This window comes from Denticeps clupeoides, chromosome 12 (assembly GCF_900700375.1).
Source record: "Denticeps clupeoides chromosome 12, fDenClu1.1, whole genome shotgun sequence".
Classification (NCBI taxonomy): Eukaryota; Metazoa; Chordata; class Actinopteri; order Clupeiformes; family Denticipitidae; genus Denticeps; species Denticeps clupeoides.
This window is the reverse complement of record NC_041718.1, coordinates 4763734-4790703: the sequence shown is the minus strand read 5'-3', so window position 1 is coordinate 4790703 and position 26970 is coordinate 4763734. Positions and strand designations below refer to the sequence as shown.

Sequence of the window (26970 nt, the reverse complement as noted above, 5' to 3'; positions counted from 1 at the left end):
TTATTGCTATTGTGTTATTATGTTAAATATATTCAATTAATTAACATCTTCACAGCCTTGAACATGAAGAGTAAAGAGAAAGTTTTTGGTGATTTTTTTTTGGTGAAGTTTGTACAAATGACAACCAGACAGAAGCTCTTAATTATTTGTAATTATTAATATAAACTTAATTATGCTGTGGATAATCATAGTGTATTGTTATTGTGTTTATGAATGTGGGCATGGATGGGAATGAGGAATAATATATTCTCTAGTCTCCGAGAAAATCTTCATGTACTACTGCCTTATAAGGCCGTGATAATGAAGTTCCTTTTTGGAGTCGGTCCTCTTCTTGAAAAGTTTGAGAACCAGTGGTAAACACTCCACTTTCACTACAGTTGAGGAAACACTTCCCAACTTGCTTACTACAGCTTCTTGCAGACAATCAAACCCACACCCAACACCTCCTGGCCTACCCTTTAATTTGTCATCTCATCTGGGCTCCAGAGAGGCAGGATCGTGCTGACATTGACCTGTTTTGCTGTTGTTCTGGCGCTTTGTCAAAGGGGCCTGTCACGGGGCCCGATCGCAGCTCACGCCTAACCTTTAGTAGAAATAGTCACTCCATAACCCCGCAGAGATGATGGACTCGCTCCTCTTTCTGTGAAATACCACTGCTGGATGTGACATTACTCAGGTGACTGACAGCTGCAATTCCCGCCGATGAGGAAGGATGGAGATGATAGAAGTGTGAGAATCCCTGGTGGCACAATACAGCGCGACGATGTCCGTGTTATGGCATCAGCAGTTTTTTTGTGCTTTCTATTCATCGTCTCCCCTTCATTCTTTTTGGTTTTGTTTGCCATCATCGTTTCCCAGCTCTACCATACACTTTCATTTGCCTTATATTTATCCCTGAGCAATCCATTATCTGCAGCGAATAACATTTTCACCTTAAATTATAAATGAAATGGCCATCTAATGCAATCTAAAGGTAAAATGTACAGCAAACCTTTTGTGCTTTCCCCAGCAGCAAGAACGCTTTACTTTCGGCACAGCAAATGAACGAGCAGATCTGTCATCTTCATGCGGCGTAACCAATTGGAGATGAAGGACCTGATACAACACAGTTGAATATTTTTTGGGGGGTGTCGTAATTTGATTCGATACATTATTCATGTGCAGCGCAGTAACGAATGTAAAAAGAGTTTTCCTATCATTCATAATCTCCGGGCAGCGGTAATGTGATGCCCTGCTCCGGGCACTTAGCAGTTTTTTGATTCCCTCCCAGTCTCCCATGATACTTGAGATGTATAAGAAAAAAAAGGGGGGGTTGCATGACAATCCGTCTTAAAACTTTTGCACCTCTGATTTGGTGATAAAAGGGTAGGAGAATAATTGAGGAGAGGAGAAGGGACATGACGGAGGGTTAAAGAGGGATGCACTACATTCCAGTTACTGTGTTCCATTGAACAAATTGTAAATTCTATGTTGCTCACCAGGATTTATTAACAACGTTTATTTGAAACTGATGTTTATTTATTTATTTTTCTTTTTTTATTAGAACTATGGAGTGATTTAGCATATGACACAGTCCCTCTTTTTTCTGCCCATTTGAGAGTCACTCAATTGAGGTCAAATTTTCAAACTTCTTTCTTTTAACAAACAGGAAAATAAAGGTGTTAATTTTTTTTTACTAGAGCACATGGTTTCTGACTTTTTGAAGGTTATGTGTTATGATTTTCTTATCACCTTGAAAATTAACAAATGTAGCAATGAAGTTTTTTGTTGTTGATATGCTGCAAACAAGCAAGATTATACATTTTTGTCAGGAAGTGTGTGGTTTTAACACATCACCACAATGCCCTTTCATCTTAACGTCCAAATCCTCAAAATAGAGAAGCTGTTACTATCCGGTATCATAAAACCCACCTCACACCAGCCACTGACACCCTTCTCCTTACACAAAAATGATATAGATATGGGTGGCATTACATTATGGATGGCGTCTATAATATCCAAGAGGGAGCAGCACACAATATCCCCGACTGGAGCAGACATTGCACATTGATTCACTGAGGACTAAGTGTCAGCCAATCAGAAGTAAGATTATGCACGGTAATCAGCCATGCTTTGCGGTAGTAAATCATTCCATTTCAATAAATTGTTTTCGTTGCCTTGGCCCAGCACAAGGCATCCATTTTCATAAAATGACACTTAGTACTGCTGGATTGCTTCTTGTGATACTTTTAAAGGTATGTTTGGCTCGAAATGTAAAGCCGTTGACAAATATAGGTGCCGTCTCCTAGAGAGCACATCTTAAAGGGAAAGCGACTGCACGGCAGGGTGCACACATTTAAATGTGCCCTCTGCATTTAATCCTTAGTGATGAAAGGTACCTGGGGATCAGTGTGTGGAGACAGTACCTTGCTTAATGGGGTCCACTTTGGGATTTTAACCCGCAACCTTTTGGTTACAATTTTGCTTGGCATCCACTCAATTAACATATACTGGAATATACTGCAATTTAATGAAATTTAAATCCAAAATGACAGTTTTTTTACATTATTTTTATGAAGAATGATAAACAGTTAAATACTTGAACTGTTCAAATACACTTTTGCAGGGTATCTGCTTTGTGAACCCCTTATTAGTGTTTGTAACATCTTATTATATGGGTGACTCCCCTAGGCCACAACCAAAAAAAAAACTCCCTGAATTTGGTGGTGTTTTCTTGTAAATTGCTCCTTGTCAGAGTGTGAGAGTGCATGCAAATAACGGATTAGCCTTCCCTGCCCAGGCTGATGTTGAGCAGCTGCCATTCTTTATGTTAGCATATTATCATTTCCAACATCAAACTCCTATTTGTGCATCTTTTATAAAATCCTTCTAATGCTCATCATGGAATTAATGACCAGGCCAGGGTGCACAGTCATAGATGATAATGCAATTTTATAAGTATTATATCTATTATGATTGTAATATAATTGTGAAAAAATGTGTTAATACAGTTTTAAGAAGGAGAAGGAGGGGTGGTTTTGGAATGCCTGCTCAGGATATGCATGCTCAGGGTAGAAACAAGATTCCACCATTTCACCTCTGATGTATCCCTTTTCAGAAGACCAGGCTTAATATTTTGGCAACAGACATTTTTCTGTCATTTAACATCTCTGTGGAGAGGAAAAACTCCTGACAGTTTGAAATTGGGCATTATATGAACCTAACAACACTTCTATTTTATCCTGCAGTCAGTTATGAGGACCATCCATCAATGTGGACTGTTCTGTGGTGTAGCTTTTTATGGAGGAATGGCCCTCGTAATTCACTTTTTCCATGATTTCACTGTTTCTTTTCATATAGTTTGTGACTACAGCTTTTATAGAACCCACTTCCTGTAAAAAAAAAAAAAAAAAAAAACTTTTTAGCTTGTAATCTTTTAAATATTTAACTCAAAGAATCCAGACACTGGCTAATCTGCTGACCTATGCAATAAAACCAAACATTACAATAGACATGTTTTCTGAATGGAGAGCAAAAGTGATGAGATGGAGGCGGTGATGTGGCAAACTTCACGCCAGAATACTTTCAAAGCTGTGAAGCCCATGCCGTAGGCTATTTTGTGGTTATCCTGCATTGATCCTCATTCACCAGGGTTTGATCTGAGGGGGCATGAGACCTCAGAACAAATGCTCCGGAACCACAAACAGACAACTCTGGAGGTTCCGTTTTTTTATTGTCCTTTTTTGCTGTCATTATGGTTTTAATAGTTCTCATTCATAATGCTTTATGTATGAACCATTAGACATGTGCATTTCTATCAGAAGCCACTAAGCACCTTTTGATGTGACTTGTGCAAGGAAGAAGGAAGAAAATAGCCATTTAAAATGCCACTTACGTCATTAAGCAAGTAGAGAGAAGGCCCATTTGTTGAAACTTTGTCTTGGTTATGGTGCCCAAAGGCATGCTGGGTTTTGTACAAAGCTGTTTCATATTTGATAGCAACAAAGATATATTTGCATATAATTTTCCTTACTGTAATGTAAATTTTTTTTTTTCTTTTTTTAAAGTAGTTTAAATGGATGCATGTAAGCAAGAGGTAAGTCCGAGAGCTTTGATGTAAAAACAGTTGTGCGTTGTCACGTCCCTGTCTAGGGGTCAGGAGACGCGACAACAAACGAGGGGAATGGGTGCAGTGGGAAGACACAGATACCAAGCCCAAGTGAAATATTGTGCTTTTATTTACAGTGAGCAGTGAACAACAAACCAAACCAAAAGTGCTAAACACACAACAACACAATTCACAGGAGGACAACACACCATGAAAGGAGAGACAATACAACTACACAACAAAGCCACAACTAACCACACTAATCACTAACACACAACAACTCTTATCCAACTCTAACACAATCCAAACCTCTCCTCTCGCTTCCTCCTCCGGCTCCACAACAATGAGCCCTGAATGGTGGCTGGAATGGTCCTTATGTAGTTCTCTGTCCTGTGCGTTGATTGGCTGCCAGTTGACGAGGGAATTGGTGGGTGGAGCTGTAAATCCAAATCTCCTCCCCCCCAGCAGACAGCCTAAAAGAGAACACGCACAAAACAGAGCACCCCAAGCCATTCTACGGCCTAAAGGACGTAAAAGCGTGATAAAAGTATTATTCAAGCGTTGTGTTTTAGACGCTTGTATTGGCTTCAAGGTACAGGTGACAGGTGAAAACAGCAGTGGTATGGATTCTGCTGGATATCCTTGGCCAGGCTGGACATACATACAACATACCTCATTCTAATTAGGCAGAACTGTGCTACCCTTCCAAGCAGGTCCATTTCCACTGTTACTCAGGTAAACACACCATCATAATAGCAGTGCCTCTGCCTTTTAAAGACGATGTGTCTGGCAATTCCGATTGGTTTTAATACATGTTCCACACAAGATGCACTGTTTAATAAATAGGGGAGATACAACATAATTTTTTCCCCACCCTGCAATTGCAGCAATTGCAGGTCTGCAGCAAAATGGACCTGGACATGCCCAAGAAATGTTTATGCATCAGATAAGATAAGATAATTTATTTACTAGTCCCACAAGTGGGAAATTTACATTGTCACGGCAGGAAGTGAACAGTACAAGATAAGAGCAGCAAAAAATAATAGGACATGTCCACTGTAATATAAAAGTTCAATGCACAAATAAGCAAATACATTGTCCTAAAAAATAAAACAGGCAATGTAAGTTGTACAAATAAAAAAAATGTCGGTATATACATAAAAGATATGTACATAGTCGGTAGATATACACATATTGCACTGGAGATGTGTGACACTGGATGTGTGGTGTACTGAATATCTCCGTCAGATCACCAAAACAGTGCCCATAAGCTTATTTTGTCATGCATTGAGACAAATGTGGTGTCTTGAGTGTTGTTTCATGGAAGAATTCATGGAAAATAGTTTTGTGTACCTAGTGTAAAGGCAAAATAAGCCACAGTATAGAAAACTTGCAAAGCGGCCTGTTTTCTGAAAGATCGCAATAAACTTTCATTGATGTAGATCGTGTTAAACAAACAAACCAAACTGAAAGAATGGCTGAGATTATTTTTACAGAGCACTTTATTAATGCTTGGTAACAGATGTAGCATCTATCTGAGTTTCTTTTGCTGGGCATCCAATAAACCAAAGTTTCAGAACCGCACTAGCTACAGGTGAGTAATAACCGTGATATAAAACACAGCTAGTGCCCAACTGTGCTGTATCCGAGCAGACGCAATGCATCGCTGTCACTTTAAAAGTACAACCGCACAACACGTATCACTAATATGGAACAAACAAGCAATCTATCAATGTGGCAGCATGCAGTGGATAGCTGTGTCAATATCCGCGCCGCTGCATAATTTCGGCGGCGCTATCGCAACATCTGAAGCCAGTGGCGGGGCGAAGCACATTATCCATGCCACAGCATTATTAGGGATTATCCCTGACAGATCGTTTTGCTTGCAGGCACCATTAGCTTGGATTCATCCCACTTGGTATTTGCGGCACCTGCGACCACTGTCTACTGGGCACAAGAATTATTACCATTGTATTTTTTCTCAGCTATCTAAATTAATCATGGGGATCATGAGAAACTACTTTAAATTTCTGGACTGTGACCAGGAAACACGTCCTCCCCAAGGATGCAGAGGACCCATGCATCATTAAAATGGAGCGGCACTATCTGACAGAGATAGAGCTCTATATGGGAACCAGCCCTTTGTAGTTTGTTGATGCGCATAATCATGGCTGCCTTCAGCTTGCAGGTCTGTCTCCTCAATGTGACACTTTTATGACATTTGTGTCCTCCCCGTGAGAAGACAAGAAAGACAGCTCACTTGGAATGGACGCAAATTAACATTGATCTTTTTTTTTCAAGAAGGAACATTAATGACCCAGATCTTCTGGGGCTTGTTAGAACAACCACTGGAAATGGATTGCAGTAACCCGCTTGCCATCCCAAAGGTCCAAAATGTCTCATTTTAGTCAGCCGAAACTTTCGTTTCAGTATTGTATAAACTAAGAACATAGGGATATGTATGCAGATAAAGACAGTCATGTACATGCTGTTTGAATTTAGAAATCCTATCCATATCTGGTCAAAACCTATGATGTCACGCTGGTTTGACATGGCGAGGCAGTAGATCTGGGACGATGGCTGGACATGGCGAGGAAGAAGGCCGCATACGCACAACAGCACGAAACAGGGGTTTAATACATGGTGCACAGGACAGGGGAGACAACAATGACCCGACGGCGGACAGAGACTAACAGGGCATCTTCATACAATCATATACAGGTGAAAACAACCAGGACAAACACAGGACAAACATGAAACTCCAGTCCGAATCCCGGACCCAGAGTAGCCCCTGCCGGACCAGATCATGACATATGATTCATCAACCCTTATGTCATGCCAGTCCAATTTTTTGACAAATCATGACATTCATATTCAAAAAGTAGAACCAAAACCGCATGACTGTACTACTGCTCTACTCCAATGTCTAAACTTTATAGTCAGTTGTGCAATAAATCTAGTATGTCAGCTGACCCGGTCTTTAATAATAATTAGATGCGGTTGTAGATGTGGATTGAATGGCTTTGTGACCTCTAATGCATGCCAACTGATGACAATTGAGGTCTTGCAGAAAATGACTTACTAAGCTACTTGCCAGCAAACCAAAAGGTTTGAGATGTCAGGCATTCTGTCTATCAAAACACTGGACTGTAGGTCGTTTATCTAATTAAGCGATCAATAGAACCCGCCTCACAATGTGAACATAAACTCATTGATGTAAACTCTGCGGTGAGTTTGAAAACCTGTCAACTGTAGTGTAGACCAGTGTATGCCCAGCCTCAGTAGGAAGAAATTCATATAATTTGCCATTAGGCATTGTTTTGTGTGCAAAATTCATTGGCAATTCATCAACTGCATAAAACATCAAGCAAATTTCCAGTTATTGACTTGTCTTCTGTGCTTGATTGAGACTCATTGCAAGCCTGTGGGGAGAGTGACAAACAAAAGACAAGAGGTTAAAAAATGTGATTCGAATCGATAGTGACTCAGAAGATGGAGGACAGAAGGTCAGGGTCCCAGATCCTCTGAGTAGATGATGGAAGAACATAATCAATCACTTCTAATATAATCTTTCCCCTCTGTCTCAGGTTCCATTTTTCTCCGCTGGCTGGTACTCTTCACTTCCCCCCTAATACATTCTTTCATTTCTAGCACCATATGTCTAAGAACACCTACATTAATGGTGTGGGAGGGATTTTTTTTTTCTTTGAAATATTGATCAAAGGCATCATTGTCAAGTGCTTTTAGGCCCCATTCCTTATTGGATTCCATATAATAAAGGAAAAACATTCTCATATTCCTGGGCGTCATGGGATTGTAGAGTTGCAGAAAGTAGGACCCGGTTGTGAACTTGACTCATCGGATCACTTTCCCCAGGAGATTCACCGTAGAACATCTTTATTTTCACTTCAGTGACATGAATGATTCATCGCTGTCTTCAAGTGACATTTGATTGACAGCTCCTTCAGCTTTTCCTTCAAAGAGCATTCATGCTAGCGTGTATGTGGCAGTCTGGTCACACCTGTGATGCAGTTATTTATTTTTTGTAAGGTCAATGTAAGATCATCCTAAAAACATAATTTTTTTTTAGAGATATATTTTGATATGTCAAACATCATTAGACACGATTTTGCTGCTTAATTGAGGGTCAAACATCAACAGGACCAATTGGGATTTTTTTCTAATATCACATCTAAATTAACAAGCATAATTAAACAGATATGGATGTGGTTAATTGATAAGAATTAACTTATATCCACCTTACAGCAGAACAATTATGATCGAGAGCTTTTATCCCCAATAGCGCATTCTGAAGCCACTTGTCTATATATATATAGATATGCTTCTGTCTTGCAAGTCTATGACTGGTTCTGTGTATGTTTTAACCATGTAAGAGTTTTAAACATTAAAATATTACATAGTACTAATAAAAAGTACACAACCAAGCAAACCTTTTTTGTTGGTGAAATTTGTTTTCTGACACCCAGAAGACCAACTTTACTGCTTTTATAAACAAATTGTTAGCACTTCAAATTAAGAATTCTGTTTAATTACATTAATTAGCAATCACCATGCATAGGACATTGTATTACATTGTTCATTGGACAATTTATTACATTGTACACTGTAATAAATTACCACTTTTCTCTAAAAAGGGTTTTCAATTTCTAAAAATCTTGCATCTACACAGGAGAATGATCTGAAATTTCATTATCAACACAGACAGTGGTCCGAAAAGTTTAACCCTCCCCCACACCTCTAAGTGGCACTGTAACTTCCAGCTCTCAACCCAATGTGCTCTCCTTGTTTGCTGTCTAGTTCTCCTCCGCGGTGAGTTAAACACGTCGTTTTTCTCCAGCTTCATCTTTTCATTAGAAATGCGCACTGTAGAGAGGATTTCATGCAGGAGCTTTATGATCTTCTGCAGCTGCAGCATAATCACAAACATGTTATCCACCATTGTTGTATGTATGACACATTTAGGCGTATAGATTGGGCTAAAATGTCAGCGTATTCACAAATACGTGGAAAAGAGACACATCGACTCCATGTGGATGCAAAACCAAATTTTCCCATTTTAGAAAAAAAATCATTGATTGTGGATGGAGCCTAATAACAGTTGCTGTCTGGTATATACATCAAAATTTGATTGTTAGTATAAATATCTAATGGTTATAAATATACGTTAATGCTCTGCAATCCCACTGTTGCATTGTTAGGTTATTATTTCTTATCTTTGTATCTCCTAATGGCCATGCCACCACCCTAGTGTACAAAAGGACCCGATTGGCTGCAGAATGAATTGAACTGATGTATTTCTCTCTCCAGTTACCACCACCCCCTCCAATCCCCCAGAGAGAGTCGATGGTTGATTTAATATGCCATGCTGCTCCATCACATTCTCTAGCCTTTTAAAAGTATATAGCCTCTTGCTGATAATAATAATCTCTTCCTGTGGTATATGGCGTGATAAATATGTGTGAACATCTTTAAATGCAATGTGCATATTTCCACCTAATGTTGAACCAATACTGTTAGAGAAATCCAAACATGGTTGCAGTCTGCTGTAAGCCACAGATATATATATTCCCTTGACTTGCTCTTGGGAGCAGCTGTAGTTGTGGAGTGTATATGCCTGAAATCAGCTCCAGTGGATGAAGTGCAAGCTGCCCCAATGGCACTGCATCCTAGCTCCACTCTTATTTGGATAAATGAATTATTAATGTATTCCTGATGCATGTATTTCTCCAAGTTCCTTTATCTCACTTTATCAACAGGCATCAGTGTATACTGCAATACGGCTGCTGTGTTCACACTCTGCCTTTTTCCTTACTTTATTTCCCTAGACTCTGATAAAAGAACAGGATCCACACTAGGAAACATCGCTCCCTGACAAGTGAATGGGAAAAAGAGAAAATATTTGACCTTGGAAAATGAAGATGTTGTTGCCATGGGAACTATTAATCCTTCTGTCACTCAAGGACTGTCTTGCAGGTAAGTCACCTTTGATGCAACACTCTTGATCTGCATAGGCTCCACTCAGGGGAAGTGTTGGTCTCTTTACCTCCTCTCATTCTTCAATCTTAAAATAAGCATCATGCTGTTTGAATGAGACCTCCTGTGGAGACATAAATCGTCCTGTCACATGTGCTCAGAATGAATAAACTGTCCCCGAGCTGTTCTGCTGAGCGATGTTCAGATATGTTTTATGTAATGCGTAGAAAATGAGTGTGTGCATAAGTTAAGATTGTGCAACTTGTTGCATCAGCAGTAGAAAGCCATCTTCATCCAGCAGAACTGAGTTCAGCCTGGTGATAAATCAGTCCTGGTGATGAAATATCAAAGGGTTGCATTTTACAGAAGGTTCACTTCATACTGTATTTGCAGTTCTGGTTTTCCTTTCAACAGTCTAGACAGTTGCAACCATGGCTTTGTTCATGTTGTATCCTTGCACAAACACTGTGGATTACTTGTGTCTTGCGTTTTGGAACAATGTGTCATGTTGGCTCTCATCATTTCTTATGTTAATTCATGTTTTCTCCTCACCTGACAAAAGTTGGTGAGCACTGGTTTAGCCTGGGTTGTTCGTGTCAGGCCGCATTCCTAGTGAACTCTGAACTAAATCCAGAAATTGTCAGCATATTGCGGAATCTAGTTTTGTTGTTGAAGTCCATAGAGGTATGTTCTAGGCAGGTAACAACAGATGACTTGCATGAGTGTCAGTCTGCAATGGGATGCTCTCCGGTTATGATTTAGCCTTTTAGCCTTTAGTTCTGTTATTCCACATCTCGCTCCTTTAAAACAAGTCACCAGAAAAAGACTTAGAAAGGTGGAGAACTTCGTGTGGCTTGACAGAGACATTTTACTCCATGCCAAATTAGTTTGCATGCATAATGAGATTAATAAGGAGCCCAGCACTGAACCTTGTGGAACTCCATATTTAATGGTGCAAAAAACTGTATACTAGACTACACGCCTATATAATTTTGCATGACCATATGCAATATATCAGAACAATTGGTTACCCTCATAAAGAACAGTATAGATTTGAACATGACATTTTATGATTTTTTAAACAGACATCTTTTTGCCCTCATATTTGCATATATAAAATACATCTTTTTTATATGATTAACACAGGTAAATTACAGGTTAGTTACAATTAATGCCTCGCAAAGTTAAATGTTTTGGCTAAGCTCTCCTTAGTGATCTAAGCATACAAGCATCTTGCAGTGTTCTGACAACTGCAGAAAATGTGGAACAGCGAGACCAGCACAGATATAACGTATTCACCTGTGGTGCATTAGTAACAGACACTGTCTCCATGGATGATCAGAGGCCAAGGGTGGCTCCCGATTGCTCTGATTTTGGTTCCTGCTGCTTGTTATACAGTCCGAGCTGGATTGCCTCTTCTAGTCCTGTCTGATGTCTTCTTAAGACATAGATATGGCCCCAGATAGCTGACCAAGTTGGCTTTCGATTTTTAATTTACATTACGCATATAGAATTAGAGTAGATTTAAGTAGAAAGGAACACAAGTTTGGATTCATCCTCCAAGATTGTATGTATGTAATCTTTTCATAAAAGGTGACTGTTAAGATTTGAATATCCTTATTTTTGTTATTAATTTAAAGGTGGTAAGATATTGAATAAGAATTTTTTAAGAATTATGTTGACTTGAAGATTTAATTCCATTTGTATTAAATTAAATGTGCAAACCATATCATAAACTACTAGTACACTAGTACAGAGTACAGACACTAACAGGAGGAAAAGACTAGTCAATAAATGTTTAACAGATTAAAAAGTATATAATTTATTACTGTTGATTACTTGATTGGAAAAAAAATTAACTAGCTATTGTTTTATCTACTTTTCACAGAAATGTTCTTGGTTAGCATATTTCAAGATATACTGTATAACCTACTTCACTTATTCACAGAAAGGAGAAATTAATGTCTTTTTTCCAACCTTACATCATTACCTGAGGGAGCAGCAATTCATTTTTATGGGTTCTTAATTTACTTCTAAACACTTTAAATAATCTTGAAAGTCCTTTTACTAAAGGATAGTAAAAACAATATTATGTTAATCTATTTATCCTAAATAAGTTATTTATGGGTTTTTTTAATTGTTGTAAAAAATTAGAGGAGTCTCAAGTGTATTTAAAGTTCATTGAGTTTTAAAGACAGAGCTGAGGTAGGTACTGTAACAGGTGTCGTGATTAAAGGACAGGGGTGGCCTAGCGAACTAGGAAGCGGACCAGTAATTGTAAGGTTGCCGGTTCGAATCCTGACACGCCAAGGTCCTGAGGCGCCACTGAGCAAAGCGCCGTCATCACACGCTGCTCCCTGGGCGCCTGTCAAGGCTGGCCACTGCCCACCAAGGGTGATGGTTAAAAGCAGAGGACACATTTCATTGTGTGCACCATTTGCTGTGCTTGCTGTGTGTCACAATGACAAAAATTCCAATGAAGTGATGGTCGGACACTAATTTTTCACAAGCACTGAACACGCTGTCTGTTTTTCTCAGGCTTGTTGAATGTCTGCTAGGCAGGTTATGGCAAATTCACTCAATGCGCTTTTGACGAAAAGGAATGAATGATGTTAGCATTACGTTCACATGAATGCTCCGTAAGCACTGTAAATTTAAATGCACCCACTCCAGAGGTTAATGTGGACTTTTTCAGTTGCCGTAAAAGTCACACGAAAGACTCCATTTCCCATGCTGTGCAGTCAGACTTTTAATGGATCATTAATTTGCTTCATTTAAAGAGAGGAAAATATACCACCATCCTGACAGAGCCGACGAAGGGAGGCGCTCACCTAAGGCAATCCTCTTCATTAGCTCGATATGGGAGATTGGAGCCTTTCATTTTTGTCCCCGTCAAGGTTGGAGACCTGTGACAAAGAATATTATCTTGCACGTGAGCGTAGACAGGTGATTTCCGCACAGCAAGATGCTGTGGGGGAGGAATCAACGCTGAAGAGAAAGCGTCTGTTACGACAGTGGTCACGGTTAACTTCCGCGCCCCGTGTTTATCCATTTAAGAAATTATGCATTTCACCGGAGTAATTACCTCAACATGGGCTAATTAGTTCAGTGAATTGGTGTTTTGGCAGAAGCTTGCCGACATAACAGACCTGACAGGGCTACCATGCCTGTCTCGGGTCTGCCAGAAAAAAAAAAAAAAAAGAAAGAAAAGACAGAACGGGAGAGGAAAGAGAGAAAGTCAATTTGAATTCAAGTCCAGGAGGAAAAGAAAAGCCATTTCTGCATGGATTGTCAGAGCGTGTTCGAGACTGTGCGAGTGAATATGCACAGTATCCGTAATCTGTTAATTACTCTTCACGCTGCCTGCTGTGAAGTACTGCCTTTTCACTTTGGAGATAATCATTTCTACTGTACATGGGTTCTAAATGAAAAAAAGAACATTTATTGTTTAAATTTCTTTTGTGAATTATTGTTATTAAATGACATACGTTACCAATCAAAAGTAGCTGTATGGAGGCTATGAATACTATTCTGAATAAAATCCTATTTGAAGCATTGAAAAAGTTAGTTTGAGGAATCGGATTCTTTAGAACAGCCTCTGCTTACCTTAATAACTGCTCTGCAAATTGTTGTCATCATCATTAGCAATTTCATGAGATGATCTTTCATATTTGGCAAAATATCAATGTGATGTAACAGTTAACTGTCAAAAAACCCCAGCAAACACTGACAATTCATCTAAATTAAATAGAAGTATAGAAGTATAGTGGGAACATGCACACCAAGGCCATGTACCGGGTCTCAAGTCTCGCGCATTGAGCGTGAGACACATGCATTTCAAAAAGTTCACATGCTCACACACTCAGACATGACGCTTCTCACGCTTACAAATTAATAACATTTATCGCACTAAAGAAATCTTATTACTAACTAAATTGCACGCCTACAGCGTGTTTTACGAATAAATCAAGCACGTGTTCCATGAATAACGGAGGGAATCTGAGTGCATGGGCAGATCTCTCACGCCCCCAATCCCCTGGCCACCAAAACTTGAGCATCCTGGTCATGTACTTACATGTACTTTTACTAACATGTACATGTATTTACATGTACTTGGTGCAGTGGTGGCCTAGCGGGTAAGGAAACAGACCCGTAATCAGACTGTTGCCGGTTTGAATCCCGGTCTGCACACTGCTCCCCGGGTGCCTGTCATGGCTGCCCACTGCTCACCATGTCACATCCATGCGGGCATGACGCGGCGGGTGAACGGAGAGGAGGACGAAGAGTGACGAGGAATGACGAGGAATGAAGGACGCTTTCACCTGACATCACGGAACAGGGGTTTAATGGTGACTCACAGGACAGGGGAGACATCCGAGACGTAGACACTGGTGAACATGGAACATAACGTTAAAGACCTGACGGCGAACAGAAACAAACAGGGCAGCTTTATACAATCAACACAGGTGAAAACGATTAGGGAACATTACACAGGACAACAATGAAACTCCGGACCGGATCCTGGACCGGAGTAACCCCCATTTCGGACCGGATCATGACTCACCAAGGGTGATGGTTAAAAGCAGAGGACACATTTCGTGGTGTCACCGTGTGCTCTGCTGCAGTGTTTCACAATGACAATCTCTTCACTTTCAATTTTATATAAATAATTATTATCATAATAGTTAGTCAAATTTGACTCTGAATTGTCACATGGTGTTACTGTTTTTGAATTAAACTAAATCATATAGACTCATCAAAGCATTGTGTAAAAAAACTAGCTACCCAAACAAATACTGTACTGTATGCTAACCTTACTTTTTCGCTAACATGTTCTGTTAGATAACATCTCTTGTTTTCACATTATCAGAAATTTAGCAAGTCGGCCTGTACTAACCTGATTTAGTTCATGTGACTAAAAACAGTTATGTTTCCTCATTCAGAGAAAAACACCCAACACGGGCCCGTCTTCACCCAGGAGCCGAGCGACAGCATTTTCCCTTTAAGCTCAGACGACAACAAGGTCTTCATCAACTGCAAAGCTAAAGGCAATCCTCCTCCTAATTATAGGTGAGCTGTATTAAGTTGGCCATTCTAATCAGTCTGGGTTTGCAAATTTTCTTCGTCTGACAATGAAGACAAATTAATTACAATGATGCTGATCATTTTTGCGAGCCGCTTTCAGGTGGAAATTCAATGGGCGAGAGGTTGGCATTAACGCTGACGCCAGCTACAGCCTTGTGGAAGGCAACCTGTTGATCAGTAACCCACAGGCAACACAACACGATGGGGTGTACCAGTGCATCGCCGCCAATCCCTTTGGAACGGTTGTCAGCCGCGAGGCCAGAGTGGAGTTTGCCTGTGAGTAGAAACAACGTCAGTTTCGCCGTGCTTTGGGGCTCAATTTGACCGCGCTTTACTACACTCTGATCGTTTGGCAACTGATGTCTAGATTTCTACTTTTATTAAAATACAGTAACTGTGGTGCAATGAATGTTCAGTAGAGGAATGTTTAAAGTGCATTTGACAGGTTCTCTGATTTATCCTAATCTTCCGAGGCCATGATCATGGTTCTACCAAGGATGCAAACATGTTTACATTTCCCAAGCAGAGAAGCATTTTCACTTAAATTTCTCAGCGGAACATTTTGGACATCTGATGGCCAATCTGTTCTTCCTTATGCATGAATGCATTTGGCTGTCTTTGAAGTATTTATGCTTTAATGATTTCTATGAAATCGCTCGGATTCCCTGAAAAGCTAAACCTCATCAAAGCAAATTAAGTGAAATGATTAAAATTATGCTTATGCAATATTTTGAAACATCTTTATATGGTAAGATAGATTAGGTACGATAAATCTTTATTGTCATTGTCACTTCTCAAGGAACAACAAATTGTAAGGTGCAGTCGACTCAGTGAGGCATAAAATAAAATTGTAATAAACATAATATATACTAATTAAATTGTAAAAAAATACAAGTACAAAAATACAAATTGCACTGGATTTTTACAGTGGATTGCACATTGTGTGATAATATTGCACCCTACTTCACCTATTGAGGTTGCATTGCACATTTTATGGAGATATATGGAGACAAATGTGGATTAGTTTAGAGTCTAGATTGCTTTTGGAAAGAAAATTATTTTTTAAGGCGGTCTGTCCAGGTTTTAATTGCTCTATATCTTTTGCCTGATGGCAAAAGTTGGAAGTGGCAATGACAGAAGAGTAATGAGTCCTGTGAATTGCTTTTTTGTGGCATCATGAGGTTGTGTGCTCTGCTGTACTGTACTGTCTACTGAGCACATAAATCTATAAATTTATGTGTTCTGCTGTATAAATGTGGCTGGCAGAAAAGTTCCAGCCTTTTTCTGTGGTAGATGGGTGATTAAAAAGCTTACACAAATGGCAGAATTAAATGAGTGATGACTTTATTGTGGATGATATTTGCCTGCCCCCCCCTTTGGGACCGCCATGGTATTTCAAAAGGTTTTGGTCCCAAATGAAGCTCATTCCACCCTGGTGCGGAGGCATGGCAGCACTTAATGAAAAGTAATGGAGGCCCTTTGTGTGTTTGCATCCCTCCAGATCTGCGGAGCTTCAGCAGCAAGCCCAGGAGTGCTGTGTCAGTAAGAGAAGGTCAGGCGGTAGTTCTACTATGTGGACCACCCCCTCACTCTGGAGGTACGACTGTTCAGTCTCTGATTTGCTCCCAGCTCTTCTTTTTCTTTGGCTTCATTTAATTCCTTCTTCTGGCCGCGATCTATGTCAGACCTCATACACAGTCTGAATTGAATCATTATTCAATTTGCTGCAAATCTTAGGATGACTACTCTCTTCTTCTCCTTCCTTTTCCTGATGGTTGTGAGCCATACTGATTCCTACATACTTATTTTGAGAGTCCCTCCCTGGACAATCATAGGGTTAAATGCCTTAGGCGCATGAACAGCAACTTTGTGTTAGGTGCTTGCTTTTTAGGTTTATAACTAGACCTGGGATCTATTCATCCTTAATTCACACATCGATCAGAAATGCTTCCTGATGATCAGCAATTAAATGAGTGCATATGTCACAAGCACCACAAGGAGCCAAGGTCCAAAAGAAGAAAGACCAGCTGAATGAACAGAAGGGTGCATGCGTTCCAATGTAATTTTTAATCGGACTCTTCAAGGATATGCCAATAAAACATGAACGATGTGTTCAATATAACAACATTTTACAACTCATACACAGTGCACGCTAGATGTATCTTTGTTTAGACAGATAGCATACGTCTTTTCTTCAGGGTAAAAGGAAGAGCAGGTATGGGCGCGTAATTGAAGTCGGTGGTGGGTTATCCTCCTCACACAGCTGTGTGGCAGCTCTGCATCTGCGCGCTGCTGATTAGCCGGCCCTCAAAGTGCCCTGCACTCCCGCCGCCGAGCCACGCTACCGGCGCAATTTCACGCCGGCGCTTCCCATTTTCCCACTTAACGTCTCCAGCTCAGCCCATATCCATCAGCACTCATCTGGGTGTGAAGCCCCACGGCTCTCCCCTGCTCGCTTGCTCCCTCCCTTCGCCTTTTTTTTTTTTGCCCGGAGCCGACGTCATATATGCGGTGGGGCTTAAGCTTTTTATTCTGCTCTTTCTGGCTGCGTCTCAAGGTGACACCGGTTTTAAAGAGACGCCTAGTTACCCATGATTGAAGTAAGGAGAGCAGGTATAATGGCCAGTATTAGAGCAAGCGGGTAAGTGGTGCTGTAGACTGAAAATTGGTTTCGATGACAAGCAGGCACTTCAACTTTTGCGGTGATCTGATTAGAGTGAGGTGTAAACACACTGTTCTGGGTGTACACACACTGTTACACAATGAAAAATATGTTTTTCATTGTTCAGTGTGTGTTCAGTATGATGTGAAGTCATAAACACAACATTGGGCTCAAATGAAATAGTTTGGCCATTTTTTTTTTACCTACCTAATACCTAAAAAGCCCACAGCCTACACTCTTTGCTGTTTTACTTATTGAATTATTGTGCACTTCATGTACATATAAAATTGACTCACTGTAGGTATGGACATGCAGTAATACAGTAACTATTGAAAATACAAAGTTCCACTCGATACTTAACACCAACACTGAAATGGGGGAAAAATAAATACATTATACCATAATATGTGATGCAATAAATCATGAATGAGCGCAACAACAAATGTCTCTAGTTGCACATGCTGCGAGTAGAAACAGACAGTGAGAATGAACACTGTAAATTTAAAAATGTGCAAAACTCTTCATATCATGACTTATATAATTTAAATCCTGTCTACACATATATCTTGAGAGCAAAATCTTTTTTTTTTTTCAGAAAAATAATATTAGTTTTGGACAAGCTGGGTTGCTCACTGGACTCCATTGAATCTAGATGAGGATTAAAAAAACAACATTTGTGAAGCTGCTGCCTCTGCTGACTTAAAAAAAAAAAGGTCTCGATGAATTTAAGAAAACTACTGTAGCATGAAACAAACAAATGATTAGATATGTAATAGATTTTTCTTTAGGATCATATGATTCTAGCATTGTTTTAACTGCTCTTCTCCCAAATTGTCGTGCTCACTGAATGGATCCCAAAATTTCAACATACTTATTTACTCATGGGTCTCTCTTACGTTCTTCCTGATTTTACATTCTAAAACTCAAAACTATAAAATATTAATAATACAGGTTGTGCTATAAACAAAAACTTTCTCTGCTGACTTCTTTTCTTGTCTGTCACCATGGCCTCCACAGAGGAGGTGTGACTGGTGGTTTATGTAGAAAATGGCTGTTCCTTTCTATAAAATAGACTAGAGAAGAAATATTTCTCTGTTTGGGAGTCAGGATGTTCATTTCCTGAAGGTCTTCAGCTGTGTTGAGACCAAAGCCGCTTGAGTATAGAGCGTTAACAGAACCCCTTTTCTGATCATCGTAAGCCTGTCACTCGTCCTTGACTTCCACTTTAATGGTTTTAATTCAACGCTTTCTTCCCAGGGTGGCTTCTGGGAATTCACACTGTCCACACAGTGTAATAGGGGGTGGATTTAGGACATAATGTGTTCCTGATCACTGTCGCCCTCCCGTCACTGAGACCCCAACCTCGCCCTTACTGCCCCTGCCTTCTAATAAGCGCTGGGTAATTTGACATTGATGTCCCCAGACCCCACTGCTCTCTGCTGCTCATTAAGAGGAGCCCACCAAGACAAAGGGCTGTCAGGACAAAAGGGACACGGTCCAGATGGAGATAGCATTTCCGAAGGTTCACATTACTCCACAGTCTCGGCAAACACAGGATGTTGATGGAACGTAACCATCGAAGATTAAGAAAAGTAATCCGTTCTAATACGGCGGGAAGAGAAGGGGGCCTGATTGAAAATGCAGTGTAGGTCAGATCATCGGCATGGGTATTATGTTCACCCCTTCGTATTCAAACCAGGAACACGGGAAACTGGTGTGGGCTTAGAAATGAGCAATCATCCTTCCCATAATTCTATTTCTAGCAGCAGCCTCTCACATTTGCAGCATGTTGTTTACTGTATGATGTTTGTTGCATGGCTGCACTCATCGGAGCATCATTGCGTGTTGCAAGTAGCACTGAGGCTTTCAGTAGGCTGGAATATTTTTTATTATTCCATTAGTTATTATTCCATACAGCGCACATAGAGTCGAAGACCTGCAATACACTCAATATGGAAATGCTATTCATTGAAGTCTATTTTGCACAGAGGAATCGTAACCGTTAATGTTTGCTGAGCAAATGATTGTGACATTTATGTTCCTTATGAATGATTAAAATACATAAGGGTTTCTGTACTCAACATGGTGTAAATGCAGCACAGATAGAGGAATTGTCATCCTTTCCTATCGGTGCTCCATCACACAAGCCCAGCTCCTGCTAATGGAAAGGCAGTGGGGTAGCATTGATAGGATGCACAAAACGAGCCACTGTAGATTTAAGGGTGATAGGACAGATTCAATCGAATCTGGCTTTCTCTCTCTTCTCAGTTTGACAATTAGACTGGGGGTTTAAGGTACGTAGGGATCGAATTTGGATTGGTGTTTAAACCACTTTGACCTGATGCTAAGCGCAGTTCAACCAGTGTGGAGCTTGTTTGCTAGTATAAGGTCCAGCACACTCAGGATGAAGATAAGAAAAAACAACTGGTAGTTATCTGTATCTTGAAAAGGGGAAACTAACTTTTGTCATTGTGCAATTATTTCTATCACCTACAACACAATCTTTAATATTTTTCCATAAACAGAGTTTAAAATGTGCATACATCATTTATTATACAAATTGTGAGAACAACGCAAACTTTGTGAACACTAGTGAACAACCCCCACACTGCTGGCATTATAAAAGCACTCCTTTGAACTTTTGTATTTTACCATCTTTAAGAAGTGTCAGAAGTGTTCAGAATTAGTTTAATTGTCTAAGCATTTTCCGTCTTCATCAAAATGTGGTAGTATCCTAGTGGTTGACACACTCGCTTATGAACCAGAAGACACAGGTTCAACCCCCACTAACTACCATTGTGCTCCTGGGCAAGACTCCCTGAGTGTCTCCAGGGGGGGACTGTCCCAGTAACTACTGACTGTAAGACGCTCTGGATGAGGGTGTCTGATAAATGCCATAGAATTAATAAATAGAATTTATTAACATTTTATTTATTCTTTATTTATGACACGGTTGTATTAAATTGTGGGTAAATGTGTTATTACTAAAAACATATATTAGTTATAATAATAATAGAATTGATATTGCACAGTGACATTGGGATTAAAAAAATATGTTTCAATGGGACCATGGGAGTTAATAGGTTTTTTTTTTGTTTGTTTTTATACATTTCTTATTTGATTAATATCAACTTTAAAAAAATTCATGTAGCCAATGAGTCATCTTTATCTTTAGCAACTGGTGAAGCTTCTTGTATGTTGCTGTTTGTCTAAACTAACTTCATTAAAATCTTCCAAATCCTCTACTGTGGTAAAAATTCAAGTTTAAGCGTAGTATACTGTGGTATACAGGAATGGATAGTTTTTTATGATAGATTGTATGATATAAACGTCTTCGGAACAATCTTTCATTATCATTTTTATTGCCTCAATTTGAACTGAGAAGCAAATATAAGTTTTCTATTTTAGTAAAATAAATCATGCACCCTAAATCACTGTCATCCGCAACTGTATTGGGATATAAACTCTTTGCCCTGTTACACTGCCAGTGATGGAGTAGTTCATTTGTTCAATGTTCTTGTTTTCCCAGAGATTAAGTATTCTTGGATTTTCAATGGGCGGCCTGGTTTTCTGGTCCGCGACAACCGCCGGTTTGTGTCCCAGCGGACTGGCAATTTGTACATCGCCAAGGTGGAGCCCTCAGATGTGGGTAACTACACCTGTGTGGTGTGGAACATGATGACCAACGGCACCGTGTACAGTTCCCCCACCCCGGTGGTGCTGCGCTCCGATGGTGAGGACCTAAAGCTGACCTCCAGCTGATCTGCTGGTGCGGAGGCGGAGGTGGTGGAGATAGCAGCGGTGCTGTGTAGCATGCCGTGTTTGTTTAGCATCTGTGAATTCATGCTGTCTCAGCTGCGCTGCAGTCAATGCGCTCTGGGATGCATTTACATGTGAGATAGAATCTTGAGAAGTGCACACACATGCAAACGCAAATACACACTTGCATTTATAGTCCCACATATGGACTAACATGCATACATAATGGTGATTAAAAAAAAAAAAACCTAAATAACTGAGATGAGAAACTAATTTGTGAGACTTTTTCCAGTTCACCTGCGTCCTTATCTATCCTTATCAATGCAAAGTGAGTGCAAACATTTGATGATGTTAATTAGATCCTGTGGGATTTTCTAAGCCATAAGAATTTCTCTTCTTAAGAGATTAACAGACACTGGAGAATTTGTGACCAGACATATTGAAGCTGTTCTGTTTCCTTGTGGATGTGTTTTAATTTATCACCTGTCTATAGAAGCACATAATATACATAATATACTGTTGTACAATAGCTGTATTATGAGTCATGCAAAGTCATATGCACACATGCAGACTAATGTACACACACACACAAACACACAAACGTGATACAGCAACACATCTAGCAGCACTGGTAGATGACTCCTGTAAAATATTGTATTTACCACCAGTTACTGGCATTTCTTTTCTATCAAGACACCCCCTTTTCAAGACTAATTGAAAGAATAATTGCAAATTTCTTTTTTTTAATTCAGAACAGTTCAGTTGCTAGTGTGTACTAACGCATAAAAACTGCTCTGGACACGCATACCCATAAACACACATTTGCACATGAGCCATCACATAGATTGCACAGATTCACACAACTACCACAAAAGATTTGTATGACAACACCAGAATGTGTGGATGTACACATCTGCCCACCCGGGACTACGTGAAAAAAAAAAAACAGACTCAGCCTGCAGTCCATCAGCACAACGCAGAACCTCCCACGCGTTCAATTAGCCCCAGCAACACACCACAGGAACCAGGCCTTAAAGAACAATTAGAACAGCCAGTGATGTCGACAGCGCTGATTCAGTACAAAAATAAAATTACAAAGGAAAAACAGCAGCAGCAAGCTGTTGTTCATTTTGCCTTTGCCATCCACTCTTGCAGCCGTGATGGGCGAGTATGAGCCAAAGATCGAGGTGCAGTTTCCGGAAACGGTCCACGTGGCCAAAGGATCTTCAGTCAAGCTGGAATGCTTTGCCTTAGGAAAGTAAGTCTCATTTCCTGCTGGCTTATGGTCCCGGCCTCGAGAGAGCCGTGTACAAGGCCTCTGAGGACCTTTTCAGGAGCAGCAAGCCCAGTCCCTTTGTACAACGCGAATGAACTTGCTGATGCCACAAATACGTACACATTAGATGGCAATAAATTACAGTGATGACTGACGCATTATGTAGCTCCTTTATGCTCCACACATTAACTATTATTCATAGAAGGTGAAGGGAATTTTCAATGATTTTGGAGAGATCCATTTGAAATCTTGTGTATTATTCCATAATGTCAATATGTTGCCCAGATACATTATTTTTATGTTTGAATGAATGGCTATCAGCTCTCACGTGAATTGCTTTGTTTTTGTGTTGTTGTGTGTCTGTCCCTTTCACATTGTGTGAACAATGTTGAGGCTATCGCATGAGGCGGCTCTGACCTTTCTTATTGACTCGCCTCAGTCCAGTGCCTTCAATCTCATGGCGGAGAACAGATGGAAGCCCCTTCCCTGGCAAGATCAAAATCAACCAGTCCAACGGGGTCCTGGAAATCCCATACTTCCGCCCAGAGGATGCTGGCCTGTATGAATGCGTTGCAGAGAACTCCAGGGGCAAAAACATCGCAAGAGGCCGGCTCCTTTTTAACAGTATGCCGAACAAACATTGCTCTAATGGGAAACTTCAAGTGAGAGTGTGATGGGCGGGCAGGGCACCTGTATGATGCCAACTTTTGAAAAGATTTATTTGGTTTGCTGTATTGATAGCTGTCACACATACAGTGCGTGGTACAGTTGTATTTTAATTAAATGTGAGATAATGGATCGACTCAGTAAATAGCAAGAACCAGTCAGCTGAAACCGGTGGACGGATTTATCCTATTAAAGTTTAGCAAAGCACATCTAATTAAAATAGCTGCAGCACAAACAATCGTCATTTTTTTTTTACAGACGCTGAGAGAGAATCTAATAAAGACAGGATAATCGGGTATTAATTTGTACCAATTAACCTTTTTGTTGTGTGGTAAGAGGAGAGGCACTGCAATGACAGAAAGGAAAAAAGAAATGTGAAGAAGCTCAAAAGGGGCACTTTTTTATTAATTTCAACAGACGTTGAACATCTCCACTGGGCTCAGACTTTGAAAGATGCATACATGGCCATCGATTCCAATTTGCAATGGGAGTGCCGCGCCCACGGGAAACCCAAGCCCTCCTACAAATGGCTTAAGAACGGAGAGCCTTTTGTTCCTGGGGTGAGAACCCAGTACACACACTCACACACACCTATGTCCATGTTTAGATAGAGGGATGCTGTGGGTCTGATTTTTGTAGCTCTATAAATTATAGAGCATAACATATAGTGCTCTATAATGAAAATAGAGTGTTCACGTCTTCAGTTTTTAACATGTAAACAATAAAAGAAAGAAAGGGTGTGGACATTTCTGACACCCAAAAATATGAACTGTGTTTAAACAGTATAAAATGGTGATTATTAACACACAATACTTCCCAATTCTGGAAGATTGAAATCCATTCCCATTACTACGTCACACATGGAAGCCAGATGCCAGATGCTTTCAGTCCAAGTTGGCTGCAGAAATGACTTAACTGCCAGAGCCAACTATATCTAATATACCTATCATGTCAGTAACCACAATTAAGCAATGTAATATATTTGATTCATATGTTTATATGAAATAATCTGTAATTAACTGATTAATCAAATCAAATAACCCATTATTTCATGGCCCTAATTTCATGACCACTAGTGATGTTACCTTCATCTTTCTAGGACAGAGTACGAGTCGATGAGGGTAGATTAGCCATTTCCAACATCACCCTGTTGGATTCTGGGATGTACCAGTGTGCAGCTTTGAATCAGCATGGTGTCATATATGCCAGCGCCGAGCTCAAAGTCGTGGGTAAGCATTAACCAAAAAAAAAGTACAAAGGCAAATCACAAGGATCTTGAACTTTGTCCTTTTTTGTAGCCTCTCCACCGGACTTCTCCAAGAGCCCAGTGAAGAAGTCCACACTGATCCAGAGGGGGGGCGAGGCGGTCATTGAGTGCCGTCCCCATGCGTCCCCCAGAGCCTCGTATTCCTGGAGGAAAGGTGGTGATTTCCTGAAAAACACTAAGAGGTACAGAACAGGTGCTGTTCGCTGTGGTTATGATGTGCAGTGGGGCTTTACCTTTGACCCTGCCTCTTTTGCCATTCAGGGGTTGACACTTTAAGCCGTTTCGCTGCTTGTTTTTTACTGCTGATCTGATAACCAGGTGGAGTTCTGGGTTACTCCAGGTCTTTCACTCAATGGGGAATTCAGCAACACAAAACTGTGATTTTCTTCAGATAAACCTGCAGCTATGAGTCTACAGGAGTCTAGAGTATTTCAGACATTTTCCAACTTTAGTCTTCCATTTTGTTCTCAAAACCTTTAACGGGCCAAACTTCAGGGGATTCGTTTTTTTTAAGTAGCTGCTGAGGCTTTGTACTTTGTCAGCTCCACCAGGAAGCATTGAGGAAGTCCTTTAAATAGGTGTACAATATCATTGGTTTTTGTAATTAAAAATACCATAATATTGTCCACTTACAATTTCAGTAGATTTGTTTTTGACAGCCAACTAAAAGTTCACATATTAGCCAATTTTGGACAACTGGGGCAAAATATGTCTATGAGAAAACTGCTAATATATTTAATTTCCAATGCTCTAATTAAACATAATTTTGTTGAAATGCTTTATTAAGTTTAAATATGAATGGTCCTTAGGTATTCAGGCCACTAATGCTGGTTCATGACGATCAATTGTGAAAAGTGTCATACAGGTAAAGTCTGGACGACCATGTTCAATCAAACTGTACAAGTACTAGCCAAGACAATGGTCATCAATGGTTGCTCTCCAAATTTCTGCTGAAGATTCAGAACGAGGAGACTATAAACTTCTGTATATCATCACAGTTCACTGGCTTTTAGTAGCAGTACGCATCAGGCTCCTCATTGCCTCCTTCTTGCCTATAAACATTGACATCACCACCTCAAGCAGGCTAGTCATTCTCATAGTCCTATCTTTTATTCAAACCTGCCATTACCATCCTGAAAAAAGGCTTAAGGCTTAAGTTAATTAACACCTACATCAGTACACCTAGTTGATCATTAACCGTGTAATCATGGACGGATCAGTCCACCAGAATGACCGGTCTCATATATTTCACAGGTGTATTTACTGTAGGCCACACGGTGGAACAATGGTATGGACCACATTTCACATGTATTTTGATATAAAGGCCAGTACCTTTATTTATGGATGAACGTATTAATGTACATTTTGAGAACACTGCACCGAGCTCTATATTCACACATAGTCGTGGAGGTGCATCAGGAAACATCCAGAAAGGCCTGATAGGGACATGCGTGGCGTTTGTTGCAACACATCTGCGTTTGAAAATATGTCAAAATATGCTCTTCTTGTGGCGATGGAGAGAGCAACATCGGTGGAAAGAACGTGCTCTGAAAGCTCATTCTCACCAATCTTCTCGCAAACCCGAGCCTCATTATCTTCTTTTTTTTAAGGATGTGAGGTGCGGTGTTGACAGTGGAAGTGTGAACGCTGGAAATGCTTGTCGTTGTTCTGTTTCCCACCCACCTCATCTTGAATCTATGGCTTTTTTTGGTGCAGGACTGGGCTCAAATCAATACGTGCATCCAGAGCTCGGCAGTCCTTCTGTAATTCTCTGGCCCTGCCCCAACATGCTTGGAGAATCATTGATTAGTTATCATATTCCATGGGGTGGTCATGGTGAGAAGTGCAGAGAGTGGGGTAAAAAAAAAAAAAAAAAAAAAGTGATTACACAGCCAGTGTGCCTCAACAAGAATCCAGTAAATGCAAAGGCATGAATAAATAAATAAATAAATAAATAAATAAGCAGGCAAACTTTTTCTTTCGTAAGAACGAATAGTGCTATTCATTTTTTTTCCTGTTTGTTTTGCAGCTCATTGCCCTGCAGGTCATGTTCACCACAGTCTTCTATCACTCAGTGTTTGAAATGTTGTCAATAAATCAGGGCAGAGCATGCCAGACATGCTCTCTCGGCCCGAGCCTGGGTGCAGTGAATACATATTTATTTTTTAAGAGCT

At 40.2% G+C, this 26970-nt stretch overlaps 1 protein-coding gene across 1 annotated transcript in view; it reads left to right on the top strand.

Annotated features, from left to right (window-relative positions):
* Positions 1-26970, top strand: part of cntn6 (contactin 6) — an 80334-nt gene that overhangs the window by 32147 nt on the left and 21217 nt on the right. Inside the window, exons 2-11 of the mRNA XM_028999142.1 lie at positions 9934-10081; positions 15025-15151; positions 15267-15442; positions 16668-16763; positions 21358-21561; positions 22743-22845; positions 23303-23487; positions 23947-24089; positions 24629-24758; positions 24828-24978. Of these exons, the coding sequence (XP_028854975.1) occupies positions 10021-10081; positions 15025-15151; positions 15267-15442; positions 16668-16763; positions 21358-21561; positions 22743-22845; positions 23303-23487; positions 23947-24089; positions 24629-24758; positions 24828-24978 (1376 nt within the window). The 5' untranslated portion in view covers positions 9934-10020. The remainder of the gene's footprint in view (positions 1-9933; positions 10082-15024; positions 15152-15266; positions 15443-16667; positions 16764-21357; positions 21562-22742; positions 22846-23302; positions 23488-23946; positions 24090-24628; positions 24759-24827; positions 24979-26970) is intronic.